Source organism: Protopterus annectens, chromosome 2.part0 (genome assembly GCF_019279795.1).
Source record: "Protopterus annectens isolate FY-2018-M chromosome 2.part0, PAN1.0, whole genome shotgun sequence".
Lineage (NCBI taxonomy): Eukaryota > Metazoa > Chordata > Ceratodontiformes > Protopteridae > Protopterus > Protopterus annectens.
The window spans coordinates 1,125,425,024-1,125,442,307 of record NC_056728.1 but is presented as its reverse complement, the minus strand read 5'-3'; the positions used below and the strand labels follow the sequence as shown (position 1 = coordinate 1,125,442,307).

Here is a 17,284-nt window from a genome sequence, read left to right as displayed (position 1 = left end):
GCCTTAAGGACTTCAGTTGTAGGGAGCTCTGCCTGACCTCCTTCACCCAGGCAGGAGCTTACCCAGCCCTGCCACTATCTGCATCTCTCCCCCTTCCATACTTCTGTCCCAGAGGGGGCATGGTCCATACCCCCTCACCCAGGCGAGAGCTGTCCTGTACCAGTCACTTTCCACCTCTCTCTCTCCCTTTCAGGCTTCCATCGGGACTGACCCCGTTTGGGGTTCCACTTCTACCCAGGAAAGAGAGCCCTTTTCCAGGGTTACATATCTCCTAACTGCTATCAAATAATGCAGTGTCATGCTAGCTGTTGGGGCCTTTCAGGGTACCTTCTCAGCCTCACAGAACTCTGCTGGGCCACAAAGCCTCAGACAGTCCCTCATTCAGACTTCTGTGACACCGGTTCTCCAGTTTGCCTTGCACCTAGGGCTTTCAAACTCACAGAGGAGATGGCCCTGGGTCCCCCCATCTCTGCACTTTTTGCAGCACACCTCAGACTCTCACCCCCCATGGTGCCAGGCGCCGACAAATGTGCATTGCATCAAGCCTTCTGGCATGTGGCCTCTTGCTTCTTGGGTGGTGCTATTCACCGAGTGGCATCCCCACAGTGCCCGGTGAAGGACAGGAGGCCAACCTGCTTGCCCCGGTGTGAGATGACATGGCTGCCCTATCTCCACTCCCATGGGTGCTGGGAGAATGGGATTGCAGACCTGGCTTCCCAGGGTGGCCCTCAAGTGTCCCAGTTTAGGTCCTGTAACAAAATGGTCACCTTGTAATTGGTTAAGATATTCTTTAGGCAGTGGTTTGAAACTACTGAATTTGTCAGAGAGTTTTATTTGTCTGGAGATAGTATTCCATAGTTTAGCAACATATTAGAAGCAGAGCGAGACCCCTGCAACATTATTTCACTTATTTGTGAGTAATAAGATTTTTTTACTAGAATGGAGGCCCCTTGCTGGACAGTAGGGCAGTAATATGTTATTTTAGTGCAGGGCATTTTTCTGGATAATGAATGACTTGGTGACTTGTAGTTAGTTGTGAATATGTTAGGTAGTTGTGTAGTTCAAGCTAGTTTCATTGCTTAAGCTATGACAATGGTGGGCCCTATGAGGGAGATTGGTGGCAAATTTAGCTATTTTATTGTAATAGGAGGCAAGTTTCTTTCTTTGAGTATTGTTTAAGTTTGTTGGAATAGGAGCAGCATATAAGAATGTTGGCAGTAAGAAGGTGGTGGATAGAGTTTTTCTTGCAGTATATGTAAGGAATCCATTGATCCTACAAAGGAAGCCTAGTTTCTGGTGTGTAGATTTAATGGTGTGCAGTATATGCTGGTCATGTTTGAGACTGTCATCTATTATAATGCCTAGAAGTTTACTCTGAGTTACAGTTTCAATCACAATATTATTTGCTGACTTTATGGTGAAAGATTGCTTTTGATTTTGGCAACTTTTTTAGGTAAAAAGCATTAAGTTAGTTTTCCTGGGGTTGAGTAGGAGATTTGATTCTTTGAGCCAGGTTTCTACAGAGAAGAAAGATTTTTGGGTAATGTCTTGGAGCTTATTTATTGTTGAGGCCGGACATATTAATGTTGAGTCATCTGCATACTGAACTAAGCTAGCATGGTGAGTGGAAGTGTGGAGGTCATTAATAAACATATTAAATAGTAGGGGAACCAGGATAGAGCCCTGAGGGACACCTTTAGTAACTGGTTGAAAGGATAAGTATGTTTGTTGCCATTTAACAGCGTGTTGCCTGCCAGACAGGTAACTAAGGAACCATAACAAGGAGTATTATGAAAATCCTATTAAGGAGAGTCAAACGAGCAATTGCTGGTACAAGACAAGCAGACCATCGTTTCTATGTTGGTTTATTATATTAGTAAAATGTAGTAGAGCAGTAATGGTGCTGTGCTGGGGCCTAAAGACACATGGTGTTTCTGAGAGCAGGTTATTCGAAGTTAGGTTTTACATCAGCTGTATATGGATGCATTCCTCTAATATATTGGAGAGGGGGCGAGAATCGCTATTGCTTTGTAGTTATTAAACTCTATAGATGTGCCACCTTTGAGCAGTGGTATGATGTACGATTTTGTCCACAGTAATGGGACGTACCTTTCTTCTATGGACCTATTAATTAGTATAGACACAGAGAAGGCAATGACTTCTACGGCCATCTTTAGGTAGTCTGATGGTAGTTGGTCTACAGCTATGGAGCTAGTTTTTAGTTTAAAGAACAACTTTATTATGAGTGAGGTGGGTTCCGGAATAAAACTGATGCACTGAGTAGTTTTGGTTGGACAAGGTTAGATAGAGGGGAGGAGATGTCTTAGTGTCTGAGAGAGATAATATTGATTGTATAAAGTAGGAATTAAATTGTGTGAGGATAGAGTCTGCCATATTGTCTGTTTTTGGACAGGGAGTAGTGGTTGTGCTAGGGCAGAGTAGTTTGTTTAGCGATGACTAAAAATGTTTTGAGTTGTTTTGATGTTTGTCTTGTGGGCAGGTATAGTATGTTTGCTTGTCCTGTTTGACTTGGAGTTTTGCAAGGTTTCTAAGATATCTAAATTGCTGGAAGGCATTTTGAGTTCTATTATATACCAGTTTTCCAGGTTTTATCTCTATTTATCATTATTTTTTTGTTGTTTCTTTTGTTAGCCATGGTGTGGGGTTGGACCTTACTCTTTTCTTACATACTGGTGCAAGATTATTTAAGTTCTGTAAGAAGATGTTCTACAGCAGTATCTAGTGGCATTGTTCTAAGAACATTCCAGTTATATTATTTTAGTTTTTCAGTGAATATATCTTTGCCAAAATTGAGTTAGTTGGTTTATTTCCATTTGTTTACTGGGATGGTTATTCTATGCAAAATCCTATTTTCAGTAGATGCCTGGGAAGAAAACCTGCCCATTATACCCCCCAAAAAAGATGTTTGGGATATTTAATCTATTACAAAATAGCATTTTTTCCAATATTTAAACACGTTACTAAAAGAAAGATGCACACATAAAATATAAATGTGTTTCTGGTGGAATACACAAAACATATTTAAATAAAGTAATATGGAAGGAATGGGAAGATTTGTATATTAAGTAATGTGAGGTAGAAGGTGGAGTAAGACAGAAACACAGAACTATCATAAGTCAGTATAAAAAATGAAAAAGATCTAAAGGAGGAAGTAGGATGTGCCTTAGTGAACACGAATACGAGAAGGCAGTTATGGAGATACTTGGGTTGAATGGTTTGTGCCCCAAAGGAAAAAGATTAGTAACAGAGGCAGTACCAGATTTTTAGTATTTGTCAGAATTAAGTGTGATTATTTTATTTCTGAGGTTTGGAGGTATACAGTTCTAAATTTAGAAATGTGGATATAGTAAAGTATAGAGAATCTCCATAATGATGAAAGGATTTGGAAACTTGCAAGGATTTTAAGTTTGCAATCTTAGGTTTCACACAGATAGGTAGTTCTGGACATATATGCCAGATACTGTTGGGCACTTGTTTGGCTTAAAGAATATGTTATGGTGGTCTGAAAATTAAAAAGCTATGTAACTCCAACTACTACTGAATATTTTGCAGTTAGGAACATTTGCTTCAGATCTGCTAGTTTTGTACATGTGAGTTGGGAATATAGGTTAGAATAGATGAAAAATAAAATAAAGATAGTAAAAGCAATGTTTGAGATGTATTTAGCATGTCTACTTTTGTAAAGTAATACGTACATTTATATAACATACCCAGCTTTTTGTGGGCTTTTAAGATATTCTCAGCTAAAGCGTCTTCTGTGTGAAGACATGCGTGGATGGGCGTACCTTCGTTGAAGGTTGTGCATCAGGGCTGGCAACTCGGTACATAAAAATCTACTGCCAATCATTAGCAGACCGGAGTTCCACTGTGCCGACCCCTAACTGGGAAAAGCCGAAAGATACAACAACATTTATCAAAGTTAAATTTTTGGTCAATTATCTCACCAAAGTATTTGCTATGTATAAGTTGTTCAATGTCTATTTTCCTTTTGGACTGGATAGAAATTATGTTGGGCCAAATAGTATTAGTTTTGGTTTTGAAAGGGAGGATTAAATAGCCATATTTCCAAATTGAGAAATGCTGCTGAAAGCTGTATTAAAGTTAGTGAATGGACAGAACAGATGAATATAAAGTCATTGCATATTGTACTAGGATTGAGTAGGATATACTGGTGGACATGTCATTAACAAAAATATTAAAAAGGACCCTTGAGTAGTGTCTCTGTCCAAAAAAAAAAAAAAAACAGTCATCACTGTATACTCCGCTAATAATACCAAAGTAGAGCAGGTGTCACATGCTAAACAATAAATACAGGTGTCACAATAGATGACAAAATGAAATTCAGTCATCACATAACCCAAGCAATAAACAAAATTCATCAAAAACTTGGATAACTATATAGAGCTAAACCCTGGCTTACTGACAGATTAAGAAACCGCATAGCCACAACCTTCTTATTATAATCCCTCCTATATGGCGCCCCAATGCTCATCAATCTTCAAACTACTTTACAACTCAAAATGGAACAAAGCTACAACAAATTCACTAAATTTGCAGCTAATCATCATGCAAAAACTTACCTCTCAAAGCTGACCAGTGTCTATCTAACCTTGATACAATTGCTAGCAAACCACAAACTTATATCTCAACCAGATAAATGTCCTGCTCTACAGTCTATTATACAGCCCTGCTCCCCAGATAGGGATCTCAGATATGAGGACAATGAGGACAAGTGTGCTTGGTCATAAGATATTCTTATTCACTGTAGCATCCTTCATTCACATCCTGCTCTTTCCTTTAAAAGTGTCATCATTATCAGACAAGTGAATGAACTTCCCGTTAGCTGTGTGCACTGAGTACATATTTCCTATGAGATACTGCATCTCTGCTATGTCTTTAGTTGAATAGCTGGCATTTTAAACAGAGCTATTTAACATCTACTACATGGGACAATATCTACCGGGATGGTGGAGATGGTGGAGTTTTTAGAGTTTGATGACTAGGAGATCCCTTTGGGGAAAATGTCATCCCCACTAATTATCACATTAATAACAATGTACTAAGCATGCAATCAGTCGTGAGGGACTTGGGCACCCAGGTTGGTAGCAACCTGACTTTTGACCACCATGTTGCCTCTGTTGTACGGAAGGCTTTCTACATGGCCCACCTCATAAATAAGGGTAGTTCATCCAGGAACAAGGAGGTCATAACATCCCATTACTCCTCCCTTATCAGACCCATTATCGAGTACAATGCCCCCTTTGGCATGAACCTTGCCAAGCACATGCAGCAGCTGGAGAGACCAGAGAGGTTCCTGATCAGGAAAATCCATTGTCTCAAACACCTGTCCTGTACAACTAGGCTAAAGACCCTGTCCTTCTACTCAGTCTCATGCAGACTGCTTAGAGGTGACCTGTGTCTGGCATACAAGGCCATTTCAAACCCAACCCTGATGGAGTTGCTGCATATCCATAAGACAAACTCCACTCATGCAACCTGCATGCAAGACCTTAACCTGGTCTGTGACATTAATAAAACTTGTTGGTGGGATAGGCTTGTGTCCCAAGGACTCCACCATCTGTGGAATAGACTCCCCCTCCATGTCAAGCAGAGTACCTCTCTAGCCCTCTTTCAGAGGAACCTGGACGACTGGATGGGAAACAGAAAATACACCCCTGGGATCCCACCTGTCTCCCTGCTGGACAGGGGAAACAGGTGCTGACTTTGAGGGAACATGGGAAAAATTCTTGGCTAGGCTTATAAGGGCCTCCAGGCCAATAACCTAGTATCATCCTATGAACCTATGAAATCAATAAAAGGAGCTGAGGTCCATTGTAACTGGTCAGTTTATCAGAATTACTGGTGCATAGTTCAAGTCTTGCTGTCAGTGACAGTGACCAGACTTTAAGTGCCCGTCATTAACTGGCCTAGACTGCTTTGGATTTCTTTTGGAGATCATTGTAGGATGGATTAAAGATTTGGAATGTGGTTGCTTGGTGTTGCTTCATACGGTTACAGAAGAGCCTTGATTTTATGCAATGCCTTTGACTTCAACAACAGCCATAGCTAATGCTAGGGCTCAGGAGGTATTAAATGTTGGTCTTCTAACTTATACTACTTGCTTAGTCTGCCTTTAATGAATGACTGAATAGACAAACTTCAGGCACCTTTCAGCTCTGATTTTTCTGTTACATAATACTGATCTAATTTGTTTGCAGTTGACTCGTTATGTTCATTATTTATTTATTAGCATTTGCTTACCACATGGACTTTTCAGCTCATATTTGCTCATTACATAATAATGTTTTAATTCAGCCAATAGTAATTAAATTTATTTTATATTTACTGCATTAAACTGTGCTTTATATTTGGTTCAGTCTGAGTTTTTATATCATTTGTTTAATAATTTTTTATCTTGTTTCATTTTTACCCATATTTATTATTTAATTTTAGCTGTAGATCTTAATCATATACTTTTCTGTTATTATGTAAACAGTTACCACTTCTGGATGACTTACAGTACAGTCATACCTCTCAACTGCTTTGCTCAAGATCTCTGGTCAAAGGCAAAAATAATGGGGGGGGGGTCAATGGGCTAAAATCAGGGACAGATTTTAAACATTACCCTTAAAAATGTAGAACATTGTGAGAATAACAGGTTTTGCATTAGCATGTATTTTCTGGATGATATGAGGTCTGAAACTAAAATGTTTGTCATTATCTGGTGACTGCAATCCTCAGTGGTTTACCAGAAAACCACAAAGTTTAAAAGGAACAGGCCAAAAGTGTGATGCAAAAATCTGAGCAGTCCACAACATTCTGGACAGTTGAGAAGTACGAGGACAATAAATCTCTTTTATTTTCATTTCACCTTTTTGTTCCACCACGGTTATGTTTGCTTATTTTCCATTTTTGCTGATGTTTATACATACATCTTGCATAAGCACTGTAGTCCTTGGCATAGGCCAGCTTTCCCAGATGTACTCTTTGCATTTTCATGTTTAGCCAGTGCACACTGTGCTCCTTCTGTGTGGTAAATGATTGAAGTTTGTATCTTCTTAAGCAACCATGGTTCCTCCAATATCAGCAGGTATCAGAGAACCATCTTTCTAAGGTTCCTTTAAGGTGCTGTGTACTAATATATGGTCAATTCACAATAAGAAAGGTACTATCTCTGATCTCTTGGGTAGACATTGCTTTTGCTTTTACTACTGAGACATGGCTGAATGAAAACTTTGGCTGCCGTTTGGCTACAGTCATTCCACCTGGAGTCACAGTAATACAATGAATGAGCAGGAGTAAGAAAAGAGGTAGGGTTTCTGTCTGTGAAACTGAGTGCTTTGGGTATGACACAGGTTGCCACTAGGGAGACCAACTCCTTTGAACATGTTTTGGTTGCAGGTATAAATTGTATGTTTATTCTCCTATACCATCCACTAGGTTGTATGACTTCCTCATTGACTCAGTTGTTCATCATTAATATTTAGTTGTGCTTGGTGTCTTAATATCTGGCTTGATGATGAATCAGTGACTCTTGCTAAAGAATTCACCTGTTGCATGAAAGGTTTTGGATATGTTCAGGTTATTACCTCTGTGACCCATAAATTAGGTTGTGCCTTGGACTACATCTTCCTTTTGGATGTGACACCCTCAGACTTCTTGGTGGAACCAATCTCTTGAACTGATCACTTGCTGGTTTGCTTCAGACTGGAGATCTGACATTATAGTCCCCATGATACTGAAGGCAATTCATTCTAGTCTTATCATTACTGAAATGTTTCCACCACTGCTGGCAGTTCTCAGAGAATAGTGCGACTCTCTAGATGACATGGTCATGGACTATAATATTTTACCCTCAATCGCATTGGAATTGTTAGGGCCAGGTCCAGTTGACCCAGTCTCTACTTGAAGCATTAGCCCTGGTTTGACCCTGGTCTTAATTTTTTATGGAGAGAAGGGTGCAGGTTGGAGCATCATTGGTGACATGTGAGTCAGTGGGGTAACAAATAACATGGACAAACATTATGCCATCTACCAGGCAGCTATCTCTTGAAAGAAGGCAGCTGTTCTGTCCAGAGAGAACTCTTCAGCAGTTAAATGACCAGCAGCACAAACTCTAGATGGTGGAGATCATTAGCCAACTCACAATGTGTGTCTGTTGCCCAATTTTTTGCTAAATAGATTGGCACTATCAGATCTGCCTTTCCACAATCTAACCCCATGAGTGGTGCAGTTGTTCTAGTCTCCTGCCTTTCAGTCTCATAAATGGTGTTTTATGTTCCTAATTAAGATGAGTTTGCTACTGTGATCTGAAGTGTGCAATCAACAACTTGTAAATTGGATTGCCATCCATCTAGGGGGGGTGATGGTCATCTTTGATGTTCTTGGACCAATGAAGTATAGCATCTTGGTTTCATCACTGGACAATGCGGGGTGGTTCTTTGAAATAGTCGGTGGTTATACCTGTTCAAGAAACCATCCCTGGAACCTGACATCTTCAAACTCCAAAAAGATTTAGACACACAGATAGTGACTGGAACTCAAGATTGAAATCCAGAACCTGGAGTTGTGAGGAGGGTCTTACAGCTGATGTTACTACCTCCATATATTGCTTCTAAACATTTACCTTTCTCAGAACTTTCACCATTTAATAGCCGAAATGAGTTGAAAGGTGACTATTATGTCTATTTATTTTTAATTATTAAATAGGTAGTCGAGCGACACCACTGGTATCCTTTTCCAATCACAAACACTTTATGATACATCAAAACTAAAACAAGATACACCTAGATTAGAGAACAGGAATATTTATCACATAGCTTACAAAATGCTAAAGTTACAGTGTGTGAGCGGTTATATATTGTTTGAGTCATCCAAAACCTTTTAAGCTTTTTTTAAGCTATGATGGAGTGAGAATAATTTTCATCTTGTTATCTGTATATTGAATGTCACTATTGTTGGTGTACATGTGTGTGTCCTACAAACGTGTGTATAGTATACATTTCCAAGCTCAATGAATATTTGAAAATATAGATGCAGTGATATGCTGGTGTAGGTGTGTGAGTACATGTGTCTGTATACATACATATACACACACACACACATATATATATATATATATATATATATATATATATATATATATATATCGATATAGATATATAGATATGTATGTTTATGTGTGGGTGTGTGCGTAAAGAAACATGAGAAACAGTGATGTTTATGTAAAATTATGCGTGTGATACAAAATGAGAATTTCACAGTATGCAATATTATTCCACAAACAATATCCATCAGGCTACTTACAAGCAATGATCTTAACATTTTCTCATTAGGATGGGATGCAAAGCCACTGGCATAAAGGAACCTTTCCTGGAGAAGAAAGTCGCTTGCATTTGCAAAGTTGAGGTAATCCAATATGGCCTCCATAGCTGCTGGAGTCTGCGCTGCAGTTACAGCATCTGTGAGCTGAGGGCTGTAAATGAGAAAGAAAAAAAAAACAGACTACAATTAATACCTCTCAGAGTTACAGAATGCATTTTTGAAATGTTTTTCCTAGATGCTCTTTATCCATCCCTGCAGCCCTCCACAATCAGTCCATTTATTCCACCAAGGAGAAAGAGAGACACTCACTGTGATCATTGTAAAGGCATCCATCAGTTGTTTTTTATTGTATCATGGCTTTATTGCCCTCCCTACTTGCTGATGTCTGAACTCCCAGATGCAAAGGCCTGCAATCTTGTCCCTTGTGAGTATGCATATTCCTGTCTATATGCAATGAAGACTACCATTTGCATGTTACTTTACGCCATCAAGTGCATATCCTTGCACCATGTACTGCATACCATGCAATTTTCCTTCTAGTAGGTGCTGGTGTTCCAGTAGACAGGACCATCTACCTCCCCCAGGGTGGTCAAACTTGAGTCAGACACTCTCTTCCACCCTCCCCTACCTCTCTCCTCCACCACCAGCACAGGTAATCAGTCTTGGGTCATCTGAGTCATAGTCAGGCAATGTCGTGGAAATGGTCTACATAACACATTTTCCTTATCATAGTTTTGTCTCTAATCCAGACAGAACAAACTGTTGCCAATGCTTGGGAATAGTCAGGTGATAATAGTACAATATCAAAAGTTCTCAGCTGTTTGTGATTAGTCTCGCTGCAGGTACTATCATCATCACATAACATAGCTCTAGTGTGGTTAATAGTGAATATGTTTAATATGGTTCTAGAAAGCACATGTCAGTGAAGTATGCCCTCCACAGAGATGAGGTACCCACTTTTTACTATGTAGTCATTCCAGCCAGCTTGTGATAGAAAAACAGTGGAACCAAGTGTAAGAAAGGCCATCTATCTTTATGTTCAGATGGCAGGTAAGCTCTGTATGATTAACTGATTTTAGCATGAGGACCAGGCATGCTGTATGAGAGAAGGAGCAGGGGGGGCAACTCCAAAAAAAGTACTGTATTCCAGGAAAGAAACAAACTGAAGGCATCATTTAAATTCATATTGCTGGCATACTGCATATGACACAATGTGCATGCAAGCAGCTGTACTTAGCTGACATACTTTGTTTATTGACAGTGTTTAGCTCAAATGGAAGCAGTCCACTCTCACCTTGTTTAATTGTTTTCATAAAAAAGCTAGACTGTCAAGAGTTTCCTGTCATTTATTCATTAATCTTTTCCCTATTTATTCATTAATTTATTCTCCATTTAACCACTTAATCCAGTTCACGGTCATGGAGAAACAATTTCTTGGCATAAGGCACAGGAACCAGTCTTAAATGTGATAACCAATTGCAAGACACCACTATCATTTAATTATTCCCAATTACATAAGTATCAGTGTGGTTCTTAGTGACTGGAGATCAGCATCCTTTAAGATAATGACTCACACACTGAACGGTCTGTAATTCTAAAATCCATATGTTATTATTCTGGTTATTTTTCCTTATTTTTGTTAATTAATAAGTGAATTGGACTATTGTGGACCATTTTAATTATAACACAGGCCACAAAGGTGATGGTAAATTTAATGCACACATACACACACACACACACACACACACACACACACACACATATATATATATATATATATATATATATATATATATATATATATATATACTTTACTATCACTTTAACAAAGTACAGGCTATCGAGATGCACATGTTCGAACTGCAGTTTTCAAATGTGCAAAAAAACAAACCAAAAATGATCAACTCCACAACCGTGAATGCTAGTGTGCATTTGCTGTGGTGAGGTCAATGTTCTGCATGGAGAGCTCACCAAAGTGGGGATCAAGAAATGTACCCATTTCCTCAATATAATGCGATCTCGGAGTTTGTATATATAATTAGCTGGGGGTGTGGGGGTGTTGGGGGCTTGCCCCCCTGTAAAACTTTAGCTGGACATGTCTGTATGGTAAGGTACGCTGGGTAATGTCGAGTATGTCGAAAACGGACTTGTTGACATTACCGCTTTCGTCTTTGTGCCTATACAATGTTTTTATTTTCAAGTTTATTTTTCGAAAAGTCATTACTTGATGGAAGGCCTTTCAAGGTCTTAATAGTAAACCTATATGTTGTTGTTGTGTCTTTCAGCTTTTCCCGGTCAGGGGTTGCCACAGCAGAACTCCGGTCCGCTAATGATTCGCAGTTGATTTTTACGTGCCGAGTTGCCAGCCCTGACTCACAACCTTCAACGAAGGTACGCCCATTCACGCATGTCTCCACGCAGAAGGCGCTCTAGCTGAGAGTCTTATATATATATATATATATATATATATATATATATATAGGGGGCAGATAAGACTGTACAGACAAACAAAGTGCACACTTTAAGTAATCATATTCATCTTTTTAGCTATTTATGTTTTTAGAAGGTATGTGGGTTGGTTCCCAGACCCTTTTTCAGTCACACTCCAGGCTCATTATGGAGTACATTCAGAATTAAGTTTGGGAGTCTCTCCCCAACACAATACATGAAATAAAAAACAAAAGATTAAATGGCACATATATTTAGACTATAAATACATAAAAAGCATTTAATTCTGCTGTTGCACTTCATTCAGTCTCATTAATCTGTCTGTGTGTATCATGCATGGATGAGATAGAAATGATGCTTCAAAATACCTTCACCAGTACAAAGTTGCTTCAATAGCTTAGTAGTAAAGTGAGTGTAACAATGGCCTGGAGGGTCTAGATTCCAGTCTGGGTGAAGCATGGTATTTACTGCGTGATGTGCTCCTGAACTTTAAACAGGGCTTTTGACTCCTAAAGGTCCTGCTTGATTCAACAGTTGACTTAGATTCTAATTCAGGAAGTGTGCTGATGAACACACACACTCTCTGTCTCTTTCTTTCTCTTTGTCTGATTAAGTTTTCTCTCTCTCTCTCTGCAGACATATGTGTATACATACATACATATATATATATATATATATATATATATATATATATATATATATATATGTATGTGTGTATGAGTGTGTGTGTGTGTGTGTGTGTGTGTGTGTGTGTATGTATATGTGGAAAGTTTAGACAGATAACGAAAAACATGTGAACTCCCAACTGCACAGCAGACTACATACTGAATCGCTAACTGCCATGTTATGGGGCAGAATACCTGACCACTGACCCGTTGTCATACTTTTCCTAATTCTGGTTACTGACAGTACAAGACTTGTTCTGATATGGGCTGAATCCTGTTCACTGAAGACAGTCTGTCATTAATTTCTCAAACAACAGTAATTCAGGATCTAAACACTTTCGTATGCACATACTAAAACATTTGTTAGAAATCCCAGTTTTACTTGTGGTGTGTTTAAGGAAATTTAGTTGTATTCCCCTCTTCTCTAGAGAACTGAGAGATCTTTTATTGCACTTATTGACCTACAAATGTATTCACGATGCAGCTTATTTTTAAAAGAAAGTAGTGGCACCATATTGAAATGTCAGAACTTGAAACACCGAGTACCAAAAGACTGAAATAAAAAAAAAAAGCAAAAACTCGTGCATAGGGTTCAGGAGCTGATGAGTTTGGTGTTAGGCTAAATTCCATCATACATAAAAAAAAACATTAAATGTATTGTTGCGCTTCGTTCATTCTTATTAACTTGTTTGTGTGTATCATACATGTATGAGGGAGAATGATGCTTCAAAATACCTAACCATTTGAAAGGTCAGGACCGGTATTTGAGTCCTATAATAGTAATAAAAACACTTTAGCTAGGATTCAATAAAATACTCCCTGTTCACAATAACTACAGAATAAGGGTTAGCCAATTAGTGCAATAGTAGGAAATTGTGATTCAGAGACAGGTATGCCTGAACAAGACATCATTACCACCCCCTTGATGGAATGCCTTTCAAGGTCTTGATAGTAAACCTATATGTTGTTGTTGTGTCTTTCAGCTTTTCCCGGTCAGGGGTTGCCACAGCAGAACTCCGGTCCGCTAATGATTCGCAGTTGATTTTTACATGCCGAGTTGCCAGCCCTGACTCACAACCTTCAACGAAGGTACGCCCATTCACGCATGTCTCCACGCAGAAGGCGCTCTAGCTGAGAGTCTTATATATATATATATATATATATATATATATATATATATATATATATATATATATATATATATATATGGGGCAGATAAGACTGTACAGACAAACAAAGTGCACACTTTAAGTAATCATATTCATCTTTTTAGCTATTTATGTTTTTAGAAGGTATGTGGGTTGGTTCCCAGACCCTTTTTCAGTCACACTCCAGGCTCATTATGGAGCACATTCAGAATTAAGTTTGGGAGTCTCTCCCCAACACAATACATGAAATAAAAAACAAAAGATTAAATGGCACATATATTTAGACTATAAATACATAAAAGCATTTAATTCTGCTGTTGCACTTCATTCAGTCTCATTAATCTGTCTGTGTGTATCATGCATGGATGAGATAGAAATGATGCTTCAAAATACCTTCACCAGTACAAAGTTGCTTCAATAGCTTAGTAGTAAAGTGAGTGTAACAATGGCCTGGAGGGTCTAGATTCCAGTCTGGGTGAAGCATGGTATTTACTGCGTGATGTGCTCCTGAACTTTAAACAGGGCTTTTGACTCCTAAAGGTCCTGCTTGATTCAACAGTTGACTTAGATTCTAATTCAGGAAGTGTGCTGATGAACACACACACTCTCTGTCTCTTTCTTTCTCTTTGTCTGATTAAGTTTTCTCTCTCTCTGCAGACATATGTGTATACATACATACATATATATATATATATATATATATATATATATATATATATATATATATATATATATGTGTGTGTATGTGTGTGTGTGTGTGTGTGTGTGTGTGTGTGTGTATGTATATGTGGAAAGTTTAGACAGATAACGAAAAACATGTGAACTCCCAACTGCACAGCAGACTACATACTGAATCGCTAACTGCCATGTTATGGGGCAGAATACCTGACCACTGACCCGTTGTCATACTTTTCCTAATTCTGGTTACTGACAGTACAAGACTTGTTCTGATATGGGCTGAATCCTGTTCACTGAAGACAGTCTGTCATTAATTTCTCAAACAACAGTAATTCAGGATCTAAACACTTTCGTATGCACATACTAAAACATTTGTTAGAAATTCCAGTTTTACTTGTGGTGTGTTTAAGGAAATTTAGTTGTATTCCCCTCTTCTCTAGGGAACTGAGAGATCTTTTATTGCACTTATTGACCTACAAATGTATTCACGATGCAGCTTATTTTTAAAAGAAAGTAGTGGCAACATATTGAAATGTCAGAACTTGAAACACCGAGTACCAAAAGACTGAAATAAAAAAAAAAAGCAAAAACTCGTGCATAGGGTTCAGGAGCTGATGAGTTTGGTGTTAGGCTAAATTCCATCATACATAAAAAAAAACATTAAATGTATTGTTGCGCTTCATTCATTCTTATTAACTTGTTTGTGTGTATCATACATGTATGAGGGAGAATGATGCTTCAAAATACCTAACCATTTGAAAGGTCAGGACCGGTATTTGAGTCCTATAATAGTAATAAAAACACTTTAGCTAGGATTCAATAAAATACTCCCTGTTCACAATAACTACAGAATAAGGGTTAGCCAATTAGTGCAATAGTAGGAAATTGTGATTCAGAGACAGGTATGCCTGAACAAGACATCATTACCACCCCCTTACAATGTCTTTGAATTGAACACTACTTTATCAGACCCGACCATGCTAATGTTTGCCCTAGTGATTCATGGGTCACTAGTTTTCCAAGCAGCCCATGCATCATGTTAGCAAAGACACCTCCCTATACACACACACACACACACACACACACACACACACACACACACACACACACACACACACACATACACAAACACACACATACACAAACCAGACCCCCATACACACGCATACACACATCTTTTCATAAATAATTAAGCCTCCCACACTCAAGAATACTATCACATCCAAACCAACACATACACACATACACATTCTCAATTCCCTAACTATTGCCCCAGTGTGACTGCCTAGGTAGACACACACACACACACACACACACAAACTCAGACACTCATACACATGCATACACACATCTTTTCATAAACAATTAAGCCCCCCACACTCAGATATACTGTCACAGCCAAACCAACACATACACACACCCAGACTCTCAATTTCCTAACTATTGCCCCGGTGTGACTGCCTAGGTAGACACACACATACACACACACACACACACACACGCGCACACATGCGCACACACGGGCACACACACACACACACACACACACACACACACACACACACACACACACACACACACACACACACACACACACACACACACACACAAAACTCAGACACCCATACACATACATACACTCATATTTTCATAAATAATTAAGCCCCCCACACTCAGGTATACTGTCACACCCAAACCAACACATACACACATCCAGACTCTCAATTCCCTAACTATTGCCCCAATGTGACTGCCTTGGTAGACACACACATACACACACATAGACACACACACACACACACACACACACACACACACACACACACACACACACACACACACACACAAATGATCATGCAGCCTCATTCATGTCCCTACAGACATGTACACATCCATCACCCCCACATTTTTCCTTAACTTACCGGCACCATAAGTATTCCCAGACGAGTGAATTAATAAACACTGTGATTTTATGATGGTTGCCTTTTCCTACTAGAGTAAAATTTGACTTAGCCAACCATAAGGTTGTCACCTATCAAGAATATGGCAAGGAAATGCATAACTAGAAAGTGGAAATCTTCACAAGAACCTACTCTGGAAGAATTCTTGAGATTGATGAAAGAAACAGCGACATTAGAAATCAAGGTGAAGGAATCGAGAATGTCACCTAAAACATGGGCAAACAATCCTTGGGAAAAAATGTTAACTCTTACTGAAACATTAAAAATGAACCCTAAATAATTAACGTGTAACTTTATTAATTGAATATTATAAATTTTTGTTACTAAATCCATATATTTTATTAATTTTTCCCCTTGTTTGTACAGGTCAATTGTACATAGTATATATAAAGGTTTATAATACTTGTTTATTGATGATTGTATTGTTAAACATTATATTATTTGAAAAAAAAAATAATAATTTTTCCTGACAATCAGGAAATCAGGGTCTCTGTTAGGAAATCTAGAAACTGCGGTATCTATCAGGAATTCAGTTTTGGTGAGAGCACATTAGGTATTTTGAATCATTCTGACAGCCAATATTTTTCTGAAGTGTACATTCCAAAATGCTTGGTGTGTCACTTTCATTTTCTGTTTGCATTTAAACTACTTTGTAAGAATGTTTTTTTTATAAATGTGACTATTAACAGGTGTTTAGACTAAAATAATCCTCCTTCATTATGAATTTTAGAGGAAGTACACAAAAGTCTGAATGTTATTTTTTTCTATAAAACTGAAGCAAGGAATCTGAACTCCAGGTAAACTGCCTTCACTATAAATAATATTGTAAATATGAATAAAACATGGTTTCAGAAAAATCATAAAGTACACATTGTAGGAAATAGTTTGCAAATATGAGTTTTAATTCCTGCCCTAATTTCCTCAGTATGATTTTTAGAACCTGATGCTTATGTGATGCAATAGCCTCAATAAACATACCAGTTGTCAAAACCATATTACCAATATATTTTAACACGCGCCTCAAGTTTATACATTTGCA

General features: G+C 38.4%; 1 protein-coding gene across 1 annotated transcript in view; it reads right to left on the bottom strand.

Moving 5' to 3' along the window:
• Positions 1-17,284, bottom strand: part of LOC122793370 (microsomal triglyceride transfer protein) — a 704,416-nt gene that overhangs the window by 333,747 nt on the left and 353,385 nt on the right. Inside the window, exon 9 of the mRNA XM_044061320.1 lies at positions 9,328-9,496. Coding sequence (XP_043917255.1) covers positions 9,328-9,496 — 169 coding nt within the window. The remainder of the gene's footprint in view (positions 1-9,327; positions 9,497-17,284) is intronic.